The 24,043-nt window shown below is 36.1% G+C and overlaps 1 protein-coding gene across 2 annotated transcripts in view; it reads right to left on the bottom strand.

The window, feature by feature from the left end:
* Positions 1 to 24,043, bottom strand: part of UBR2 (ubiquitin protein ligase E3 component n-recognin 2) — a 66,315-nt gene that overhangs the window by 6,994 nt on the left and 35,278 nt on the right. For both annotated transcript variants that reach the window (XM_075088999.1, XM_075089000.1), the window contains exons 15-41: positions 23,456 to 23,639; positions 22,341 to 22,402; positions 21,427 to 21,537; positions 19,482 to 19,547; positions 18,184 to 18,306; positions 17,729 to 17,792; positions 17,306 to 17,430; positions 15,962 to 16,014; positions 15,545 to 15,647; positions 14,925 to 14,973; positions 14,392 to 14,546; positions 13,394 to 13,496; positions 12,536 to 12,645; positions 12,243 to 12,323; positions 11,324 to 11,505; positions 10,436 to 10,635; positions 9,480 to 9,573; positions 7,888 to 8,049; positions 7,430 to 7,527; positions 6,764 to 6,836; positions 5,810 to 5,958; positions 5,656 to 5,711; positions 4,539 to 4,635; positions 2,362 to 2,429; positions 1,734 to 1,869; positions 1,010 to 1,100; positions 343 to 473 (exon numbers count right to left, since the gene is read on the bottom strand). In XM_075088999.1, the coding sequence (XP_074945100.1) occupies positions 343 to 473; positions 1,010 to 1,100; positions 1,734 to 1,869; positions 2,362 to 2,429; positions 4,539 to 4,635; positions 5,656 to 5,711; positions 5,810 to 5,958; positions 6,764 to 6,836; positions 7,430 to 7,527; positions 7,888 to 8,049; positions 9,480 to 9,573; positions 10,436 to 10,635; positions 11,324 to 11,505; positions 12,243 to 12,323; positions 12,536 to 12,645; positions 13,394 to 13,496; positions 14,392 to 14,546; positions 14,925 to 14,973; positions 15,545 to 15,647; positions 15,962 to 16,014; positions 17,306 to 17,430; positions 17,729 to 17,792; positions 18,184 to 18,306; positions 19,482 to 19,547; positions 21,427 to 21,537; positions 22,341 to 22,402; positions 23,456 to 23,639 (2,926 nt within the window). The remainder of the gene's footprint in view (positions 1 to 342; positions 474 to 1,009; positions 1,101 to 1,733; positions 1,870 to 2,361; positions 2,430 to 4,538; positions 4,636 to 5,655; positions 5,712 to 5,809; positions 5,959 to 6,763; positions 6,837 to 7,429; positions 7,528 to 7,887; positions 8,050 to 9,479; positions 9,574 to 10,435; positions 10,636 to 11,323; positions 11,506 to 12,242; positions 12,324 to 12,535; positions 12,646 to 13,393; positions 13,497 to 14,391; positions 14,547 to 14,924; positions 14,974 to 15,544; positions 15,648 to 15,961; positions 16,015 to 17,305; positions 17,431 to 17,728; positions 17,793 to 18,183; positions 18,307 to 19,481; positions 19,548 to 21,426; positions 21,538 to 22,340; positions 22,403 to 23,455; positions 23,640 to 24,043) is intronic.

Genomic DNA, 24,043 nt, shown 5'->3' with positions numbered 1-24,043 from the left:
GCATTTGGAGATTTTAATTGTTAGCAGATGCTGATTTGAATGAAATGAATGCAGAGAAAAGCAGGTCTCATTTGAAAACAGTAATAAATAGATCTGAAATAATATTTCACTTTAACAGAAGAGCATCAGTTTCTCTTTTAGGTAATCTACAATGGCATTGGACTCTTAAATATATTTTTTAAAAAGGAAATTTTTTTTTTCTTTTTCATTACGCAGATATGATTCTGCACTGGTACCTTCATTCAATCAGCTTACTTAGAAATGAGCATTTAAATGTAATTTATTTTGTCCATAAATGTATGTATCTTTCGTAAAGCTAATTTAATACAAAGCAGACAGTACCTTGAATTTCTGAGGGTGCTGGGACTCCATTTAAGTAATGGAAAAACAAAGCAGAACATCTCAGGAAAGGCATGATTCCAGCTTTTAGATTCCTCCACAGGTGCCAGCCTGAGGAAATTTCTTTCAAGGCACTTAAGAGAGCACAATAAAAATAGTTCGCTTTTATTTAATCATTTCAGTCTGAGAGCTATATTTAGTAAGTCTTCAGCCATATTTCATATTAAATTACTGACTTCAGTTGAAGCAAGAGTTATGTAAAGTGTTTATTTCAAAGCTAATTCCAAGAAATACAACTAAATAGAGATTCATAAAGATGTAACCAAATGGGACAGTAAACTAAGGATCTGCATAGACATTTCAGATCCTAACAAGTTTTCTGTACTCAGACACTGCCAATTCCAGATCCTACAGATCTGCAAACTGACTAAAAAATTGTCCAGAGCATAATCCTAATGAGCAGGTGTCTTCACATGAGCACAGAGGAATTCATAGAAATAGTTACTTAAAAATTGTATCTAGAAGTAGTGGATAAGAAACAAGGTGCAAGAGTCCCCAAGTTTAAAGCCTCATCTTTAACAGCATTAGTATATAGGATTCAGTCAATAGTTAATTATGAGCCTAGGAGGGAGAAAATTTTATAAATTTTAACAAAAGATGGCCCTTTTACCTTCCTGTACACTGGCAAAGAAATTTATACAGTGTAAGCACAGCTACTTCCTCTTCACTGTTAGTGTTTTCTTGATCCATGCCATTCTCTTCTGAAGAAAGAAAGAAATAAATAAAAAGCAAGTTACTTCATATACACATGTTTACATGGCAAGAATGTAATTTTTCAAGTTTTGCAGAAGAGGCCTTCTAACTAAGTGAAACGTTCCATTGTACTACAGTATGATGTACAGGAAAAAAGTTTTCTGCTGCACATCTTATGTTTTAAGTTTGTGCTATTGTCAGCTCCAGTGAGGTGCTGGTTTGTTTGATTGGTTGGGTTTCTTAATATATTTGCTTGGAGGTCTTTGCTTTTGGCATGCTACACCTTATCCAGGTCCTCCTGTCAGATGACATGTTGATTCTTTACTTCACTAACCGCAACTTACTCATCGTGCAATGCCTAAGCCAAGTCTCTGCAATGAACACATCCAGGCACTGCTACGTTAGCTGGAAAGCCATGATTCACAACTACTATGCCCCAAAAAACCTCCAGTGTTAAGCAATAAAGACAAAAGACTGTAATTTCATTAATACAATTTAGCAATACTTTCTGTGGGCTGAAAGAGAGAGCATCAGCAATTTTGCAACTGTAAACTGCATACATTTACCAATAGCACCCTAGCGTTTTCCAAGTACGGATTTGAAGAATCATTTCAACAGAAGTTGAAAGAAATTGGCATTACCTGTTGATGACGTTAGTAAAATTTGTATTATGTGTGCCATAGTGACAAGATGAAACAGGTGAAGATCTCCAGTGCCAAGACTAACCCCTGAAAAATCCTGACAGTGTATGGCAGGGAAAGAGAGCACCAAGCTTACCTGTGAAAGAAAACAAAACAAAAGAGGTATATTCCTTTTCTTTTTGAACCTTCCCATTTTCTCTGTTTACACTGTAACTATACCCTTTGAAGGCAGCATATCTCATAAGGCTAATTTTGAAGCTAATTAGCCAGCTATTATTTGAGGGAACAATGATTAATTACCAGGGTTTTTCTTCCAGTTGGTTTGTTTGGGATTTTTTTTTTCTATTCTTTGTCATTTGTTAGGGGTGGGGTACTGGTTTGGTTTTGTTTGTTTGTTTTTTTAACATCCAGAGAGTATACATTCTGCCTCATTGTACCTCTTATTTATAGATAAGAATACTTGCAATGAAAAAAGTCCTTAAACTGTATGAAGTAGGAAAAAAAAATACTAAAAACCTGAACATTTTGAAAGGTTCCTAACCCAAAGTAAACAGAATGTTTCCAACGACGTTTTGACATAGTGCCTACTGAATCAAAACATTATTAATATGCATAACGGAATACTTACCAATAAATGAAACATGTCAATATCAAGTATGCAAGGAAGATTTCCATTTTTTTCATTAGGCACCAGTGCTGAGTATTTTAGAAAGAAAAATCAATTAATTGAACATTTATATATGAAAAGATTTTAGTGTACTTCACTTACAAGATGAGAGCCATCTCCCTGGTTAATATGCTTAAAGCACTTAAAATACATATGTACCTGTTTTGGCCAGAAAGGTGTGAATTCAAGAGTTGTTCAACATTATTGAAAGAGACTCTTGCCTACTTGACTATACTGTACTGAAATGAAACAAACCCAAAGTAGCTATAAAAAAAAAAGTGCTGCCATTCACTACTCCCACAGTGACCTTCTATTGCTTAGGTTTCCAGTGGGAGAAATAAGCTCAAACACCAGTGACTAAACAGAAACACCAGTTGTGGTCTGTTGGAGAGCTGTTTAAAAGAAACTTTTGCAATTCACTTAACTTTACAAGGTTCCCTAAATTTGCCTCACATAACTCATTTGCCTTAGAGGCTCGAAAATGCATTGCTAAAGAGTGTCTTAAATTAATTATTTTAACTCTAATTAAGAAAGAGCTAGGTATTGGTCTCTCCATCTCTGTAGTATTCACATTCACAGTAACCATGAAGTATTAACCAAAGCACTCTGGCTGACAACAGAAATTCACACACTTAAATTCCAAGTAGCAGAGTAAACTCCATCTAAAAGCAAACCCAAATAAAGCATATTGAAAATGTTACCATGTATTTAAACAAATCAAGGAACAATTGCAAATTTTACTCCAAGCAGTAAATTCTGATTTACAATAAAAGAGTTTAAAATGTAGCTATGAGAAGAGTTTTACAATGTAGCTATAAGCATTAAGCTGCCAAGTTTGAAAACACTACTACAGTAAATAATAGCCTCATCGTAACAACTTAAAAATATTTCAGCTGAAGACTGCTGCCTTGCTGTCCAGAAAATGAACAGCTGAAGATCTGTGACATTTTGAAGCTGTTTCTATAAGCAAACGTTTCACCATTTCACCATGGATTGCAAATGCTTTTACTTTTGTAAGCATATAGTCACAGAACTCCACCCAAAAGTGTTAAAAATGCTTCCATCAGAACTGTGACCAGAGCAAGGGAATTCCAAAACCAAACTCCTACTCCGTAAGTTATCTTTATGTATAAATAGTTCATAGAATACTGACAGATCAAAGGCTAATAATTTTCCTTATTCATAGCCTTGAAAAATAACACTTTTCCTTCATAAAAATAAAAGCGGTACATTTGTTTCTGTCAGCTAGAGGAAGGGCTTTGAAGAAACATTGATTGATTCAGTTTCAAGAAAACTTGTACCACGCAGAACATTGTATACTACAAAGTTCCAGTCAAATATCTAGCAACATTTTCTCCTCTGCTTCACACAGAAAATGGCTCAGTCATTACTGCTACAAACTCACGTCAATTAAGTTCTTCCCGATAAAGCTGCCAACTGAAATACATGGTATCAATGAATGGATTTTAAAAGTTTCCCTGCTCTACTGCCTGTAAACATTAAAATTATCCCATTTTATATTACCCTTTCAGACTAGTCCTCTCAAGGGTAATTATTGCATTAGGCTGAACTTCAGACTTTTCACCTGTATCTACAAACGCTTGAAACATTTTGGCTAGTCTCATTAAAATTCTCAGCTGATATGTGACATTACATAATAACTTCTGTCTTATCACAGATCCTACTTTTCAAAGGCAGAGAAGTTTGCAGATATATTACAGACCTCTGCAAATATCCTATTTCCCTTCAATACTATATTTATCTTAATTTCCTCCTCTAATGTTCCAGCATATCACTTCTCTTTTGTGAAGGACCACACCTCCTCCTCCTTTACTCTGGGTACCTTTCTAAAAGCAGCAATATAAATGCTGGGAAGAATCAACAGAACTCCTTCACAACAAAATATCCATGCTTCTTTTGAAAAGTATCTTGGAACTGCAGACAAACAGAAGTGTCTTTTTTTTCCCCCCACAGTATGATGAAATATGTATAGGTACACATGTGAAAATACCAGCTCTTGGTCTATTACTTAAAACCACTACATAAAAAATCTTCTTGTAATCAAGATTAATCATAATTCTGTAAGCACCTTTCTATATCTGTATCTTTGTAAAAACCAGAATAAGCTGTAAACTTACATGCTAAGAGAGTACAAAAGTGACCCTGTACTGCCGAAAGAGATGAAACTGTCCAGTGAGCTGCTGCAAATCGTGTTAATGATGTAAGGCAGTCATCCTTTAAAAACAAAGAAAAAGAGACATTGCCACAGTTAACGAAATTCCTCAATATGAAAAGGTCTTTTTGACTTACAGCATTCTATTCAGGCCCCTCAGCTGCAGTTTATGGGAGCAGTTTGAGTATCTGAGTATATGACAAAGATATTTATGTTTATGCAAATATATAACTGCCCTTCAGTATTCTTGACTGTTACCATGAAAAATCCTGACCTTACTAATCTATGCATTTATAGGAAAAAAGCCAACCCACATAATAGCTTTGCTAGATTTTATTTTTTACATAGACTAATAATCAGATACTGACTGACTAAACAGTGGGATCCAACAAATAAAACTATCAAATAACCGTAACTTAAAATTTAGATACTCTGCATTAAAGAAGCACAATTCCCTCTTTTTCCACTGATTCAGAGAAGAACTGCTACTTGATACTGTCCTGGTTTTGGTTGGGATAGGGTTAATTTTCTTCACAGTAGCCAGTGTAGTGTTGTGTTTTAGATTTAGTATGAGGATAATGTTGATAACACACTGATGTCTTAGTTGTTGCTAAGCAGTGCTTGTAGTAGTCGAGGACTCTTCAACTTCCCATGCTCTGCCAAGTGCACAAGATGCCAGGAGGGAGCACAGCCGGGACACCTGACCCCAACTGGCCAAAGGGATATTCCATACCAAATGATGTCAACCTCAGTATATAAAGCTGGGATAGAAGGAGGGAGAGGGGGACATTTGGAGTGATGGCATTTTGTCTTCCCAAGTAACTGTTACACGTGATGGAGCCCTGCTTTCCTGGAGATGGCTGAACACCTGCCTGCCCACGGGAAGTAGTGAATGAATTCCTTGTTTTGCTTTCCTTCTGCACACAGCTTTTGCTTTCCTTATTAAACTGTCTTTATCTCAACCCACAAGTTTTCTCCCTTTTATTCTTCTGATTCTGTCCTCCATCCCACCAGGGAGGAGTGAGCAAGTGGCTGCATGCTACTTAGTTGCCAGCTGGGGTTAGACCACAACAGATCCTTACCTGTCGACAAGGCAAATGACCAAATAACGGTTTATCTTCATCAGCTAAAATTCGTTCTGGAAAAAAAACCAAAACCCCAAAAATATTTCAATGCTGTGAATTTAACTAAATTCTGAAATTCACATATAAAGAAGCAAAATAAATACATTAGTACCTATAGTCTGTATTGTGTAAGCACAGCTTCCCCAGCACATTATAGGTACACGTGGATCTTCTTCATTTGGATGAACCTTCAAGCCTACTTTGTATGTTGCTGTTCCAAAAGTTGTCAACATCTCTTTTATGCTCTCAGAATAAGGATTCCTGACACAAAGAAAACAATATTACTAATTAATTTTTTCTCCACTGGCAGCATAGCACTTCTAATGATGAGCATTCACCCCATAGCTGAACACTTGGATTTTTAAATTTAAGTGAAGACTCTGGTATCTTTCTTTGGATCTGGTATTCTGTAACCTCTTTTCTGTGACAGATACACCCCAATTACTTTTTGATGGAACAAATCTCATTTTTTAGCATTAGGAATATCCAGTCTTCAAAGGTAATATAGTTAAGACTAAATTTAAAGAACTGCGTGAGACTGATGGCAAAATCTGTCATCAGTTGGGATAGATGCCTTGCATTTTTGTGTGTAGTTGGCAGATAAACGTCTGTACCATGCAATGAATTTCATTACTTTCTTCCCAAGTGAAGCAGGGGTAGACTCAAATACAAATATACCATAATAGCTAAAATTACCTATTAACATACTCTCCATTTCATAGTCTTTCTTGATGTTTTACTTGTACTGCTAGGGTATAATGATGAGTCCTTCATCCAGTTACAAGTAATAGGGAAAGAAAGCTTAATCCTTATGTTGAAATTTATACACATCAGCATATTCTCTGCACATTTCTTTATCACCTCCACTTCTGGAATTCTACTGCATTATTTACTACTTGTAGGTTGGACTTCAAAGCCATCATAATAATAGGATCAACTTTTCTAATTAAAGTCAAACCCATATTTTTGCCCTAATTAGTGAGACCTCAGAGCACAGAAGTCATATTCTATTTTCATGTTACCATTCCATGACAAAGTTTTAATGATTTAAGATGTAAATACATACTTCGGTTTGAAATCTGGTCTAAATCCTTCAGGTAACTGCAGCTGACGCATTTTTTCTGAATTAGCAGAACTGCCTGTACAAGCAAGAAGTAATAAAACACTGATAATGCACCCATACATAATTTTTACATTATAAAAAGGTATAGGAGCACCTTCACCAGAAACTGAAATTCCAAGCTACTCTTGCCGCTTTTGCCACCTTCTCTCAGCCCCACTGTGGTAGAACCATGATAAGTGGTCTTTTTCCTGAACTGGGGTTGTTTAGTCTAGAGAAAAGGAGGCCGAGGGGAGGAGACCTTATTGCTCTCTACAACTACCTGAAAGGAGGTTGTAAGAAGGTGGGTGTCAGTCTCTTCTCCCAAGTTACAAGTGCTAGGACGAGAGGAAATAACCTCAAGTTGTGCTTGGGGCATTTAGATTGGATATTAGGAAAAATTTCTTCACCAAAAGGATTGTCAAGCACTGGAACAGGTTGCCCAGGGAAGTGGCTGAGTCACCATCCCTGGAGATATCTAAAAGACGTGTAGATGTAGCTCTTAGGGACGTGATTTAGTGGTGGACTTGCAGTGTTAGGTTAATGGTGGAATTCGATGATCTTAAGGGTCTTTTTCAACCTAAATGATTCTATGATTTTCACATACAAATATACCCATTTCTTCAGACTTACTTGCACAGTCTTCATCTCGAAGTAAACACAGTGCTTTTATTTGCTGGGATATAGTTTTGATCCACTGAGCTAGGTTTGGTTGGCGTGAAAAGTCTAACCTGTCCAAAAATACACATAAACAGAATACACGCATTAGTTAAGAACAAATTATATACAGAATTAATATTTCCTAGGTATTCCATGTTCTTCTGTTTCTCAACAGGCTCTTTCTCTGTTGCCCACATATTCCTCTATCTTCAGTTCTTTTCCTGCAAGGTCCTATGGTTCACTGTCTTTTCATTCTGAATTCCACACCACACAATAACCAAGGAAGGTCAATAAACCAAAATAAGCAAGAAGGCAATCCATTTGAGATTATCACAACTGAAAACAATAAACATTTTGAAAGGAGTTTTCGGGGTGTGGCTTGTTTGGGATTTTGTTTGTGTTTAATGAGGACATTCATAATGCAAACAGACCTGTTAAATGAAACTCTTGATGGAGGAAGTAGAGGAATAACAGTGTTGCTTAAACATTCACAAAGTGGGCAAAGGAATTCACCATTTTCTACATCATAACTTGTGTGTACTCGTAATCTTTGCTGTCTTCGTTGCTCTTTTGCTTGGACAGCATCAAAATACCTTTAGAAAAAAGGGAGATATTAATGATAAATTATTAAAACATTAACACAGGAACTGACAAGTTCTCATGAAGACACTGCTTTGCCTTTTCCCAGATGTACATCACAGAATTATCTGAAGCAAAAAGCTCTACCCTATGACTGAAAGTATTACCAACTGCAGGCTATCCCCAGTTTTTTGCACCCAAATTTGCCCAAAATGCTGAAGTTCATTGGGCTGTCAAAAATCACATTTAAGTCTGAATTCAGCAATTTCCATTTAGGAAAAAAAAGGGTGAGGGAGAGAGGTAGAGAATGTTGAAGGATTAAAAAAAATAAAATTCTTCAGTTTCACATAAAATTTTAATGAAGATGTCACAAGCATTATCCATGTGCATATTCCATTACAGGTCACAAATGAGCAGCCACTGGAAAAACTGGTGACTGATCTCCGAACCCTATATGATAAAGAACTGAATTCACTGCTTTAGTAAATGTAACTGCTATTCCAGAAGCCTCTAGGATAGTTTAGAGCGTGCCTGATGATGACCCAAAAATGGTCTTAATACCAGCATCTAAAGACATTTAGACATCTTCAGGAGTTAACGGCAACCACACAGAACTGTACATGAGATACACAAGAAGATGAAGAACATATCTTCAGTGAGCAGTGATACCAAAGACCACAAATGAAATCCGCACTAGAATCACTGCGTGGTTATGGCCACAAGATCTCTGGTAGTTACCAACAGTCTTCACACACAAGGCAGAATGTGAAATCAGACGCTTCAGGAGCCATGCCAAGGACCAAAGCAAGGGCCTAATCAAAGTCAGAGACTTGAATGGCTTGCATTTGTCACATCATTGGCACCACATAGCACTAAGCATATTGATCCCCTTCAAAAAAATCAAACAACAACTGAAAAACATTTTATAAAAAACCCTTCAGAACAAAGGATAAAATTGAGTTTATACTGAAGATGAACTATGTCACAGATGTTTCTACTTCAAATCAAAGTTGATGGAGGAATTAAGACTACAAGGGATGCACTGCCATTTAAAACTTCAGGAGAGAGCACAACAAGCAGCAGGAATATGTCTATTACTGAACTGCAGAAAAAACCCCAACTATCTGAGCTTCAGTGTTCAGATATATGTGCACCACAGGGGACTATGCATAGGGATAAATAACCAAAGGGAATGAAAGCTGCCGCACACGGCTTTGGATTCTTCTTTACCAAGATTACAGACAGTAAATGAAAATTATTTTGAACATGTTTACAGTATTTATTATAATGATTTCTACTCCCCCCAACAGAAAGCTGTTTTAATTGCTTCATGACATTTTAAGTTTACTACATGGTAGTAATTTTGCCATTAAAATTAGTGCCACTAAGTAAACTGATGGCAAGAGATGCTATTTGGACTATAAACTTAAATATAGCTTTTTACCTTTGCCAGCAATGGGCATGCATAATATGTCCACAGCTACCCGTGTGTGTTCCACATGACAGATCTGGGTGCATGAATAATGGGTCATACTTTTCTGTATTTAAAATAAAGCAAAACAACTTTGAAATAAACATTTATCAAAAGATGTAACTGCAGATAAATGCGACCACATCTGCATTATTATTAAACTTTATCAGAAAAGTATAATGCATTTGCTAAAGTATAAAACATAATGCTAACCCACAACAACCTAAACTGTTTAGATCATTTACAAGTACGATGTCATTTTGTTTTGAGCGTATGTACTGTACTTAGGCTTCAAACCAAGCTTTCCGAGGTGCTGGGCCCTGGTAAAAGCCCCCAAGATGTACCTGCAGTTTTGGTGGCTCAGTACGATTAAACAATGTGTCTAAGAACATTAATCATCTGAGTGAGAGTGCAAAATGATTCAATGCAGAAATTATCTATGTGCTTACATATACAGAACCCAGGAGGAACTTCCGTAACAATACTACTGATCATTGTGATCTCTTTCACAAAGTTACCTAAAACCAAGCATTTTTTAATATCGCTAAGAGGCACTTCAGATCATGTAACTGAGGAAGGAAATATGTATCTTGTGCTTTTACAGCACTACATCAACACCTCCTCTCTCTGTTATGTTATGCGGGTAGTTTAAGAACACACACTTCCGATTTTAAAGGGCTTTTTTAATAGTAACAAATAATCGGTCATAAACGGTTGGCAGAACATTTAGTTAATATCACTGCAAAGCATTTTCATTATTTAGAACACACATATCTATCCCACCAAAAATATGGGAGTTTTGCCACTGATTACAATGAAGTAATTCACAGTTACGCAGTTAAGATAGCGACACTACTGTCTCAAAACAAACCATACGGTTGTTACAGTGACTCCAACATTCATTAAAGACAACTATGAACTTTACTTACCAGGGTCTGGAATAATTTTGTCTCTATTTTTAGACAACACAGTTGATCGCTGAATAAATGCTGCCAAGACCATAGCCCTGCTGTCCACTTTAACTTCTTGCTCCTCCTGACACAATATACACATAACAACCTGTCTGTGTTCAGCTACTCTAGTTTGCTCTGGTCCCAAGGCCGTGAGTTTTGCATCTGAAATTACAGGGCTAGAATATTCAAAGAAAACTAGTGAGCAAATTATTTTAAAAACCTTACAAATCAGATCATGATTGAAATATGATTAACGAGCCTTCTAGCTTTATGATAAATGCTCTCTGACAAAAAATAGTTTTGGCATTTATGCAACAATTCCTATGCCCCCAGAAATAGAACATACTTTACAGAAAAAAATCATACCCTCCCAAGAGTATTACCCTCTCCAGTTTAACTTAGAAACTATATTTGCAACCCTCCATCATCACCATCCTTTAAGTGCCTGATACAAATTCTGAAAACTCTCTACTTCCCCACAAAAACCATTAGCATGCTTCAATTTGTATTTCCAGCTACAAGCAGATCTTATTCTAGATCCTCAACAGACATATGATCAGCTATTTCCAATTTACTATGTTTAATAGCAGAGTCTCTTCAGTATTATTAAGAATTTACTGGATGATTTTACACAAAAAATTATTTGCCTGTTTATGTTGAGCCCTATGAGGATGGGACGAAGGAGGAATCAATTATTATCCCACCATCTTGACAGAAAGGGATAGGAAAGCATTCCATTTATTGCTGCTTTTTTGGTCTCAAACTTACAAATACTTTTCCATCAAGACTAAAGAACCCACTTTAAGCAGTAACAATAGGATAATCTGAGGTAAAAGAGAAAAAATATAAATTATATTCCTTTACCTATTTTCATGTACACCGGAGGCTGAAGTGTCTAGCTCCTCCAAAGTTTGTTGAAATAGTTCTTTGTTTTCATTAATGAAGTGCCGTTGCATCTCAGACATCTGGGCCATGATCTTTTCCCTGCGCAGTCTGGCAATCTCAGCTTTTCGCTTCCTTTCAGCTTTGTCTTTATCACGTGAACTCTGAAATTGTATTGTTTGCTCAGCCATTTTAAAAATCTTGTTACAACAGACAATTTATTTTAGCTACTGCTATGCGTAGCATGTACTAACCTCCAAACACGGAAAACCTCATAAAGAGGCAAAAAAACATTCTACCAAAAAGCTATTTTTGCCCTCTTTTATTTAGCTCATGTTCAATGCCAGGTAGAACTGCAGATCCAGAAGTGTACCTTGCCCCCTCAATCTAACTTTATTTTGTATTTCTCTTCCCTTTGAGCTCAAGATAAAAAGGTTTTAGTGCTGCTCTTCCTCCAAGCTAGCTGTGTTCCTAAATGCACTATAGTGCTCCAAGGTTTTTGTGTAGTATCTAGAATGTTGTGTTGAGCTAAATGAATCAGCAGAGCTTATCAGGAATGACCTGCACGGTAAAAATACATAGATATTTCTTTTAACAACTTTCCAAGGAGTCTGAAATGATGGGAAGACCAGAATCGTTAAATGATCAGTACTACAAAGTTCAAGGAATAAACTTGCAAGAGACTTGAAATTACTGTATCTAAAGCAATGAAAAATAGTCCAGGGACTCTCCCAATAGGTCTTTCAAACAAATGGGTTTGATCTATAAGCTGTGAGACAGAATTTCAGAAATCACTGATGTTTCCCATCTTTGATTTAGAGCTGCAATAAGAAATATAGTCCTTTGCTAGACACAACCCCGACCTGTTCCAGCTCAGTTAACTGTAACAGCTTGCTTTTACCTCCTCCATAATATTTTCTTCTGTCTCAGCCACAGGACTTGTAGAAGAGCTTTCTCTTAGTTTCTTTATCGTATTAAAAGTCTGGAAGGAAAAAAACCAACTATTTGTTTGTGACATTTGAACGTAACTGTGTATACTATAATGATGGCCAGATAATGCACAGTGTTGGATTCCAGAGGAGGAAAAAAGTAGGTGCAACAAATCAACATGGGAAATAAGGAAATCACAAGACAATTAGAAAAGCTTCAAAGATCTTCTTTCCATGATTTTCAGGAGTTATAAAATAGATTTACCTTCAATATCCACCTGATCATGTCCTTGTGCACTTCCAAATGAGGTGCGTTTTGCAGTGTTTCTAGCATAGCTAGTATACTAGGGGAATTATTTGGTGCCTCTCCTGGTCCTGAGAAAAAAATTACAACAATTCATTATACTGTCACCTGACAAACTAATCATTCACTAACATTAAAAACACAAAACAAAAAACAACACTTGTATATGTTCAACAGCTGAAGAATTCCTTCAACAAATAGGCACATTATGTAACTTTCACTTCCCCCTCTGCAAACATTTTCATCAATACCTTCTAAATCCTGAAAAGTTAGAGGAAACAGTCTTAAAAGTCTTGCTCACTGACTATATTTTCTGACAAGACAAACGCACTGTGTGTGCTCCCTCGCAGTTTTCATCTTAGGAGCTGCCATGTAGAACTTCCAATATTTTATTTCCCACCTATTTTAAATGGAAGAGTCTTGGCAACTTTCATGTCTTAGCAAAACTAGAGGCACTAGAGTCTGAAGACGCAAAGGAGAGTCAAGATTAAAAGACCATTTAAGAAAGCAACTACAGTTTTTGCAGTTGTAGCATCTGACTACATACAGCGTGTTGAGACGCTACTTAAAGATATTAAGAATCATATTTACTAGAAATTATTCTACTTCTGGATTTCTCCTCTAGAAAAGGCCTTTAGTACTGCTACTATCATAGAATCTACACATAGGTAAAGCACATATGTATACCTGATGTGGTAAAATTTTGGTAGATAAACAAATATACTCTTCTGGTAAATACTGTTTCAGAAGAATAAAATATGAAATATTGGCATTTTCAGTTATTTTAAATTGGCTATACGTTCGAAAAGACAGGCGTACTTGATATTTTTTGAGTGAAGGTAAACGTTACAACATTCTCCTCACTGAGATTCTCCAGATGTTGTTTTTCTTCTTGCAGTGCCATTCCGATCAAATGCAAAACCTAGGTAAAATAATTCATATAATCTCTTTATATAGCTTGGGTAATTCATTAAGAGACAAGGAAGTAATACAATAATATTATATAATAAGAATATTTTGAAGTTATTTCTATATACATAATTCCAAAGCTCCGTTACACAGGAGTAACACTGTTTACAAATTCTTGAAACTTTGTCAGATAAAGCACACATTATACCACTTGCATCTTTCTGTTTGCTGTCCTGCCTAGCAAGTCACAAGTCAGTGCTTCTTAGCTTTCCCCCTAGCAATTTCATGTTATCATCACAAGTCTCTGGACAGAGCATAATGCACACTTTAAATCCTTTTTACACACAAAGTAAAACTGACGAAAAGTTAAAATTACTAAACCTAATTAATTGTAACACTCTAGAAACACAAAACATTTTAAAATAAAGTTAACTTTTAGGTCAATAAAAAGCTGTAATCTTGAATTTCAAAACTGAAATTACTGTATTTACCACTAAAATAGTCTGAATGGCATCTTAAAGTGGAAATACTTAAATCTTGGTGGTGAACTCTGTCACACTGAATCAATCACTTTTGTCATGCCACAGAAATTGCCAGGATGCTCTAGACAAAGTATTACTGAATGCCTGGAATTAACACTGAAACCCATGTAAGGAAAGGATAATCATTGGAAAACCTGTAGCAGAACTGGAATGCAACTAAAGTATCTACAGAAAAAGTGGTAAAACTGGATTTGAGTCCTGAAGGTTTTTAGATTTGTTTTAATAAGTAACAGTCAATTTTTCCTCAGTCTATCGCATCTATCTAACATGGTCTCATCAGATATAGGTCACCTCTTCCAGATGCCTCATGTTGACCTTTGCATGGTGCTTCCAAGACAAAGCATAACTTTAAGTAAGGAAACATACCCTTTGCAGCATGGACTCTGACCAGGCATACCCATTGTGTTCTACTGCCCACTGCAGAATAGTTCCCATAATGCAGAGCATGACATCAGATTGCAGAATATTAACCAGACTTGCAAACAGTGGGCAGAAAGGAGGAAGAGCTGGTGGTGGAAGCGCTGAAAGGGAAATTTTTCTGTTTGACATTTCAGCGTCTCTAAAATTTGCAACACCCGTATAGACCGACTGACTTTCAAACAGCTTAACACTTAACCCAAGATGGTATACAGTTGCTTGATAATCAGTATTACAGATAACAGGTTGTAACATTCAGCATGGCTTGCATGTAACAGAAAAGCTGAAGGAATAAGCCATTTGGAAGGCTCATTCCATGACGGATCAGGTTCCTATCTATAACCAGGAAGACGTAAGGGAAATTGCGAGATTTTCACCAATTTCTGGCTAGCCCAGGCACAGGATATTAGTCTAAGTGTCAGGGCAACACACAATTTGATAGTTGCTTCCTTCTTCTCCCATCTTCTCTCAAAGACAAATACCTGTATCTTCTCTGTTCTGTCTTTTCAGCTTTCTTTGTGCTTCCTCTGCCTAAAATAGAAGAATTATGCCAATATTACTCAAAACCTGTACAAATACAAAACTAACAAAAAAAGCATTCGTACTTTATTACATTGTTGCTGTTTTCCCCAGCCTTAAATAAAACAAGAAAGCTTCCATGTCTTTTCAGTTTGTCTTACACTCTACTTGAAAAGAAGGGCCTGCATCTTCAAAATTAATCTTTCATCTTGAGCCAGCCTGGACCCTTTTTCTAGCATAAAATAGTAAGACAAGTCTAAGCTAAAATGGTAATTTCCATAGAGGTAAGCGAATATACAGATTGTTTAAACACTTTCAGTAAAATAAGACTTAAGACAACCTACAGACAAGCTCCTGAAGCCCCATTGATTTCAGCAGCTCTGTGCAGGCCACAGGATCCGGTGGCACAGATATCACTGCAAAATCTTGGGCAAATTCTGTCAACAACATTCTCAGGTAAATTAACTTTTAAAAGTTAAATTTTAACCAGCTAATAATACTTCTTCACAGAATAAAGCTTTGGAAGAAAACACAAAGCAAAAAAGACACAATATAAAAACCAAAAAGTTAAATTACTAGTTACCTTTGACTGCTCTGCCCTTGAAAAGTGATAGAAATACAGATTGAAGTTCCTGGCACATTCTGGTTTTAGTTCATAGAGCCCTCTGCCTGTTAATCCAGGCTTCCTAAAAAAAAAACCAAACCAAACAAAACCCAAAACCAACAAAACAAAAACCAACAACAAAAAAAACCCAAGGGATACATATTAAAAAACCCTTATGTTACTGGTTATTAACATCTGAGCATAAATGGTTAACCACAACAGCTAAAAAACACTGCTCAATAGGCATTCTAGAAATCAAAGTAATGGTATTAAGAATGATGCACATGAGTAAAGCCATGGGAAAACATCACGACCCAGCCCCCTTTCTTCTCTCATTTTCACTAATTTAGATATTCCAATTTTGAAGTTGAAATATTAGAATAAAGGGAAACATACTTGAAACAGGCCACTTCTTCAATCACACTTTCCATTCCTGTCTCTCTGTTCTCCTATATTGAGTGAAAAGGCAAGACAGCATGTTACTGTAGTTCTTGGATTGAACACATTCAAATATCATACAACACTAGATGCGCATGTAAACCAAACGTGGTACAAAGTCATTTTACTGGCTCTCAAGAGAACGCTAAAGCATATAACATGAAAATACATTCAGGAATACCATCTCTGCAAAAAGTATTTTTAAAAAAATCATGCCATTTTAAATGCTTAATTTTTACTGTTTTTCCACGTCACAATAAACTTGTATGTAACGGTAACAGAAGAAAACCCTAAGTTAGCTTACTCAACCTCTCTTAGAAATATACAGTCAATATTTCTGGTTTCTAGGCCTTTAAAATGAAATAAACATAGGAAAGCTAAAAAGACAAGTCACTGAAAAATGATAAAACAACCACAAAACACAGCTGAAGTCAGCTCAAATACGTAACACTACCTTCATACACAAATTACCTTTTAATGCTTTCATCCCCTTCCTGCAACACATATTCACATCAGTTAACCGGCCAGGAAAAATGTATTTAAGACTGGCAATACAATTTAGAACTCTAGCTTGCTCTTTCATCCAACTGTAACGTATTTTTTTTAAAAAATCATAACGCTACCCTAAAATTTGACTTTTCAAAAGGTTTAAGTTTAAAATATTTAGAACAATGAAAAATATTTCAGAATTTATCCTTAAAAGTACTATCAATATAATAAAAGATTAACTTTTGAATTTTGACTGCCTTTGGAAATCACATTTAAAAGGTTACTTCAAAAATATTATTAGAAAAAAAATTCCAGCTTTGCTCTCCGATAAAATCACTCATACCAGAATTCAGATAAATGCTTCTCTCCACACAAATGAAGCATTTATATTACACAAGTTGTTATCCTGTGTCTGATTTCACATCTTTTCAATTACTGTTAGGCTTTAAAATATAACAGCTTGTACTTCTGGATAGCTCCAACAACCCGCTTCAGTACATCTATTCAGGGTTTACGAGCAGACTGCAGAGACTGCTGGCCAGATGGCTTGATAAGGAACAGTATTAAAAAGAGAAAAGAGCTGAAGAAGGTCTCAGGCTCCTGCCTCTTTCATATGTTGTTTCTTCTTCTATAGCTCTTTCCTACCTTCTCCAAGACAACTATTAACCTGTACTCATGGTAACCTCACTCTCAGTACAATCATGCTGCTCCTATTCCACATGAAGTGGCATAAACTTGCATAAGAAAAATTTTCAGCCATCAGACTTATAAAGTTTAAGTTGCCTCTTTTTTTTTTCCTCCCATGTTACTTACATCTTCAGGTAATGCCTTCACCAATTCACTGTGAGCCATTGGCCTGATGCTCAGCTGATGGATGATCTCTCGTTTGATTTCATCTGTTGCATTTACTTGTCCTATTCCAGGACTGAATCTTTCACCTGTAAAAATAAAACATAATATTTTTTTTTTAGGACTTTAAACATTTCTTTCTCTTTTGCAACTTAAATCAAAAGACTGGAAAACAAGTCTCTTCCATGAAATCTTGATTTCACCCACCAGTGTTCAAAAATTCATTACGTTAAGGTAACCTAGTTTCAAGGCTTTTCTCCTAGGAAAGAAATCAGAATGACAGGAAGTTCAAAACAGAACTGAACTTGAGATGACAACGAAGAATGCTCATTCCAGACCATTAAAGAGACTAAATTTTAAAATTAATCAAACGTTTTCCAAACTTACCAACAATCATTATAATGAGGTACAGCATCTCTTCTATAAGAGTGTTATTTTGTTGAACAACATCCTGAATTAAAATAAACAAAGAATTCATATTTTTCAGTGAAGAGTAAAAGAACTATTCCATATGCTGAAAATATTCTTTTGGTGCTTCAAAACATTGCCTGTTTTCATCCTTAGCACTCCCAAACTAAGCTATGCTGAAATGCAATCACAACTGCCTTAAACTTCTTAAACAATGCAAAAATTATGCATCAGTTTCTGACATTTACCAGTTTGATAGGTAAAAATATTTATGCATATTTCAAACTGGTCAAGCTAAATGAAAATAGCAGAGTTTTGGGTTTTTTTAATCAACAACTAAAATATTGTTTAATATTGCACAGTCTTGGTACAACATTATCCAATACAATTTCGAAACAATTACAGGTTTTCTATTGCAGTACTACATAAAATACCTTGTTAGTATTTTCTGTGCTAAATCTTTTGCCGTAGTCTGGAGTACTAAATATCTGATAAAGTTCAAAGCGACTCAGCATTATCATCAAGAAATGATTTGGATCCATCATAGACACACCTGTCTATTAAAGAAAAAAAATATTATGAACAGAAAATAGATGGGGTGTTATTATAGCATGTTTGTACGTTTATATACAATGTTCACAGCATATTCTTTATGAAATTCACTCCTCTCTCTATCCTGGGCATGAAGATTTCATTACTTAAGTTTACTCTCTTAGGACTCCAGTAACACAAGCGACAGCATCTTTGACAAGCAGGATCCTATGCTTTATCAATAATTTCTGATGCCCTTTAAAGCATAAGATATTCTGGGTTATTCCTCCTATCTCGAATACTCTAAATAAAATTAAACGGAAGACTTTTGGTTGGCAGGTTTTGTCTCTAGACTCCTGTTCCTGCTGGCTCAACTTTTAAAAGGCATAATATCACTTAGTATATAGCACAAAGATTTTAAAAAAAATTTCCAATCCTCAAAACAAAGGCTGAAGACTTCAACAAGACTTCCCAAACCTTCCTGGAGAGAACAATATTAACATTTCAGTGTAGTCACAAACATTCACTTCAATTTCTGACAACTACTAGCCAAAGTTTTTCTGTTTATTAAACAGTGTATCTAAGTAGTACTAACAAAAATATTTACAATTGGGTATTATTGCCAATAGACCATCTCTAAGACATAGTAATTTCCAACAAAACTGATATCTACTCAAATGCACAGCTCTAGATGATCATTAAAAATCAGGGGCAGATCAAGCCTCAAGGAAACATGTCTGAAAGCAGAACTCAGGACACATGCATCATATTGGGTATTGCTAACTCTATATAAGATTTGAGGAATTTCCTGAGAAAAGGCTTTGCTGTCTAGGTGAACTACGTGCCCCAAGCTGCAAATTTCAGCTTTTGTCACTCTCAAAACTAATGCATCAGACCTTTCTGTATTGGAGCTAAGTTAACTGTCAGATTTGTAAAATCTCTTCGGGGGGGGGGTGGGGGTGGGGGGGTGGGGTGTGGGGTGTGGGGGTGAATATCACAAACTACACAAAACAAGAGTACAACAACAGTATTTCCTTTACAAATTATCCCATAAAGGAATAGGTACAATAAAAAAAATAGAAGTCCATCCATACAAATTGACCTTTTTCCTTGCCATTAAAAGGTTCTCATGGAGCTAAAAACAAATGCATGCATATCCTGAAAATGTATGACAAAAATCCAAACTGGTACATGTGGTTACCTGAAGCATTACTATGTCCTTGTCAAACATCTCCCTCCTGCACTTCACATTATGATAGTAATAAATCTGAAACAAAAAACCAAACCGCAATAATTAACAAACATCATATTTAGTCTAAACTTATTTTCATTCTGGAAAAATAAATTTTGTTATACACAGCACTAGTAAACAGAAAATTAATCCATGATTTGAAAAAATTATACAAATATATTTTTATGTAAAAAGCAATTTTATGCACAGTTGCTGGCTGGGTTGTATTGATCTAATGTCTAGATTGAACACACTTAGAAGGAAAAATCTTGTGGACCTCAAAGAGGTCCACTTTAATATATCTACTTGTTTAGCAATTAACTGTTTGAAATTCACATGAGCGAAAGCCCTTGCCGTTGGAGAAATGTCTTTTCTTTGCTCCATGAATTGCTCTTTAATTAACTGAGATATAATCTTTCTCAAGAATTGCCAGTTTCAGCCAAATATTAATACTGTGATAGAACCATACTTAACCCAAACCGTCCTGGGAGTAAACTCAACAGTACTGCACCAAGCAGCAGCAACACCACAATCACTGCATGGCACTGAAATGTGGGAAAGGTTAATCCTACCCCAATCAAGTAAAAGTAAAGAGGGCTGTCAAGTTTCTACCTGGGACCGGGAACAATTTTCAGCATACTAAACTTTCCTCTAGAGACACACCATTTCTCAGAATCACATGGAAGAGAGCTAGGCATGCCTTCCATCTCTTCCCTTTATTAATAATCCACACATAAATGCCCATTCCTATCCTCTGGGAAAATACCCAAAAGGAGCTGGCTGAACTTGAGCTCTCCATAGCCAAAGAGAAAGGACTTCCAGACTGTGGGAGCCATATTACCTAAACTAAACCAGGCTCGTTACTCCCAGACACTGACAACCTGGGGAAATTAACAGAAAGACTTATTTCTCCATCAACAGCTATTCGTTCAGATTTGATGTGTGCCTACAGTAATATGGGCGCTGCTATAATTGTACATAACTAGAGCTCTTTTTGCTTTAATAATGACAATAAAGGACATCACCTTATAAAAACCCTTTAGGTTAAGAGGCAAGAAGCGTCAGAATGTAACGCTTGAGCAGTTCGGTTCAGCCTCCTACTACACATGCACTGCAATTATCTAGTGAAGATGGGGTTTGTGGGAGGGAAAGACATTTCTTGCAAATAAATCAAGTTAACACCTCACAGAACTAAATCCTATTTCTGTTGTAATCTATGTCTTGCTGAGAAAATCACTTTAGATGATCACCCTTGTGGGTGGCACTGACACTACAGTACCCATTTTATAGCTGTTATGCTTGAAACACCGAAGACCTAATTTGTACAAATACAGAGAAGATAAGTTTAGAGATGGATGGAGCTAGTCTCCAGAGGTGTGAAAGAAGTATGAGAGGTAACAGCCAAGAAACACTTAGCTCTACACGGGTTCTAATACTTCTGTGTGATCTTTGGATTTCAATTACTTCATGAACATAAATAGTAACAGTATCTTAATGGTGCATATTTTAATACTTGAGACACTTCTATGTGAAGGTGATGAATGCATTATTACCAAAGATGCACAGATCTAATTCTGCACTTCATGCTGCTGCTGGACAATATACAGTAAAAAGGCTACGAGTCATTAACTGCATTATACTAAAACTTCTTCACACACAGAGCACTAAGTTCACTGAGCACTGTAGCAGTCCTGAAACAAAAAAGCAACTTCTGAGTAAGAAACCAAAGACCAGTTTCAAAGCACAAATATTCAAATGGTGTGAGTGCTGATACAAATGCCTACCTTGCACTGCCTTCCATAAGACCAATGTAAGTGAAATTTGAAATCAATACAGAAAGGGGAGGTTTCGTGGTCTGAAATTTTCTTGGGGGAGTTATCAGAAAGCAGTGATCCTTCAGCTACTATGCACTTACCTGATTAACAAGAGAGAACCCATTTCTTCTCCACATCCCTGCATGTACTTGGGCACATAGGACTAGGCATCGTAGAGGATGTTCTATTAACATAGGCGGGCTAAGTTCACTCTGCATTAAGAAAATGCAATATTTCGATACATACAGAGAGAAAAGAAAATGGGACTGAAACGAAGGACGATGATATTTCTGATCATTAAAATATCTTGGCAATACAAAAAAGAAGCAAATCCAACACACACATTACAAAAATTTGATGAGCCTATTCACAATCTATCCAATTGTTGTTAACCAACCTTACATCCCATCTTTACTCCACAGAGTACTCCACAAGGGCTTTAGTTTATTCTTAAAGACAGTAGGTTTTGTATTTTAAAATATCAACACTATCAATTTAATATCAGTCATTTGCTTTCTTTCATTCAAAGGTCAAGTACTTCTTTCAAAAGACACCAAGATTTCTTCTCCCAGTTATGTTTTCTCCTCTCAATTTATCTCATTCTTTTTAACTTCCCCTTAAAGAAACAGCGAATCAATAAGAACATGCAGGAAGCAAGAACAGCTGGAGAAGAACATTATAACCTAGGCCAAGGAGAAGGAATCAGATCCTGCCAGGAGTTCCTAAAAACAGTTTCTGCTACAAAAAGAAGGTAATGCATGAAGAACAAAATACAAACCTCATACCCAAGTCTTAAGTTATTTAAGAGAGCAATACTGATTGCTTATGCTCCAGTCTTGAATATCAAGATATTAATCCTTTAAGAGGTAATTTTATCTATTAAATATAGTCTCCCTTCACAGAATTCATAGCAAAAAGGTCCTTCATTTTATTTAGTAATATCCTACTCTTACATGACCAATTTCACATTTGGCATTAATTATACTTAATTAATATGCTACATTTAATTACATACCAGGGGCAGCAGCTCTGGAAACTTATATGCCACTTCAGTTTTACTCAGCAAAACATGCAAGCCTACGTAAATACATGAAACAAATACATACACAATATTACACACAGTATCTTACATAATTCAAATCGGACAAAAAAAGTGTCATCTAATTTAGTACTAGACCATTCTCTGGATACAGCTACAAGTAAGTCTGCAGATTTATCACCCTGGAGCTACACAGCTATTTCCTGGAGACACATATTACAAAGCATACATCTCCGGAGAATTAAAGTTTTCTCATTGTATCTGTATAAAACTTGCAGTACAAGTGAGATTTTTGCCTTTCTTCTGACTCTCTAATGTCCCCTTAGCGACAGCCAAGAGTCCTTCATCTATCAGGACAAATTATCAATGACAGATACCTCATCCTTTCTATTAGTCCTTAGAGGTTTATAAAATACCTCAGGAAGTATAATGAGACCCCTACAAACACATAAGGGGTTTTTTTTTGTTTCTTTGTTTTAAAGGTACAAGGGTGTTGCTTAAAGATTCAAACAAAGTTATTTAATGCTGAGCTGCATAGTATTTTACCTATGAATTACTTTTTTCACTTCATTACCCACGAATTTATTTTTATCATATGACTTTCTGTTTGTGTAAACTAAAATTCATCAACCATTTTTCAGTACAACTGCTGAACAAGATAGGGACAATACAAAGAGAAAGACATAGCTTAATTTTCTGGTGACGCATCTGTCTGATAAATCTGTTCTCTAACAGAATGTTGATTAGTCTGTTCAACCTGACAGCTAAACACATTTCAAAACAGCCAACTACAGTCCACGTTTTGTTGCATTTGTTTGCATCAGTCACGTGGAAAAAGCACCAGTAACTGCCTATACACACACGCCACTGACAAATCCAGGGGCATGAGAGAATCTCCCCGGGCTTGAAACGGTAACTTCTCCAGTGCTTGGTAACATTTTGCCTAGAAGCTACCAAACGGCTAGAAAATGCCCAAATTGCATCCTATCCAGGCTTTAAACAACTGTTGTGTGGTTCCTTATGCACACGCATACAAATCACATTTACGCAACATTTTTCATTTCCTGAAATATTCTTAAACTAGTTCATACCTGCAAGTAAACGAGAAACTGGAAGATGAATGCTAACTTTTTCCTGAGAAACACAGTATCTGATGGTCTCAACTGAATGTCCGCACATACTGAGAACAATAGGCTGTTCTCCATCAGTAAAACCACTATGACACTGCATCAACACAGTCAGGCATTTCTTGTAAGCTTCGATTAACACTTTTTCCTGAAAGAAAGATTGCAGTTTAGAGAGATTATGAAAAAAAAAAAAACACAGCCAATGTAAAAAAGTCTGACAGGTTTGCGGTTTTTATCTTTATTAACAGTCCTGCAAAATTAAGATAAGGAATCCAACAAAAGCAAGTGAATTAAGGCGGGGACAGATTGCAAAACTCTCATACATGTGTCTGATTAGAAAAACACCCACTGGGGTTGGGTTTTTTTGTCTTTTTGGAACTTACATTATGGGAACTTTCTGAGCAATGATCATGCTAGGCTAGTAATCTCTACACATTAACTAACAGTTACAGATAAAGCCATCTTGAATGGTCAAATATTCTAGGATCACTTTTTATATAGCCATATTTTATCATGCCAAAGTTGTGTACTCCTAAAACTTGAAACACTTAC

This window comes from Phalacrocorax aristotelis, chromosome 3 (assembly GCF_949628215.1).
Source record: "Phalacrocorax aristotelis chromosome 3, bGulAri2.1, whole genome shotgun sequence".
In the NCBI taxonomy this organism is placed as follows: domain Eukaryota; kingdom Metazoa; phylum Chordata; class Aves; order Suliformes; family Phalacrocoracidae; genus Phalacrocorax; species Phalacrocorax aristotelis.
This window is presented reverse-complemented; position numbering and strand designations above follow the sequence as displayed.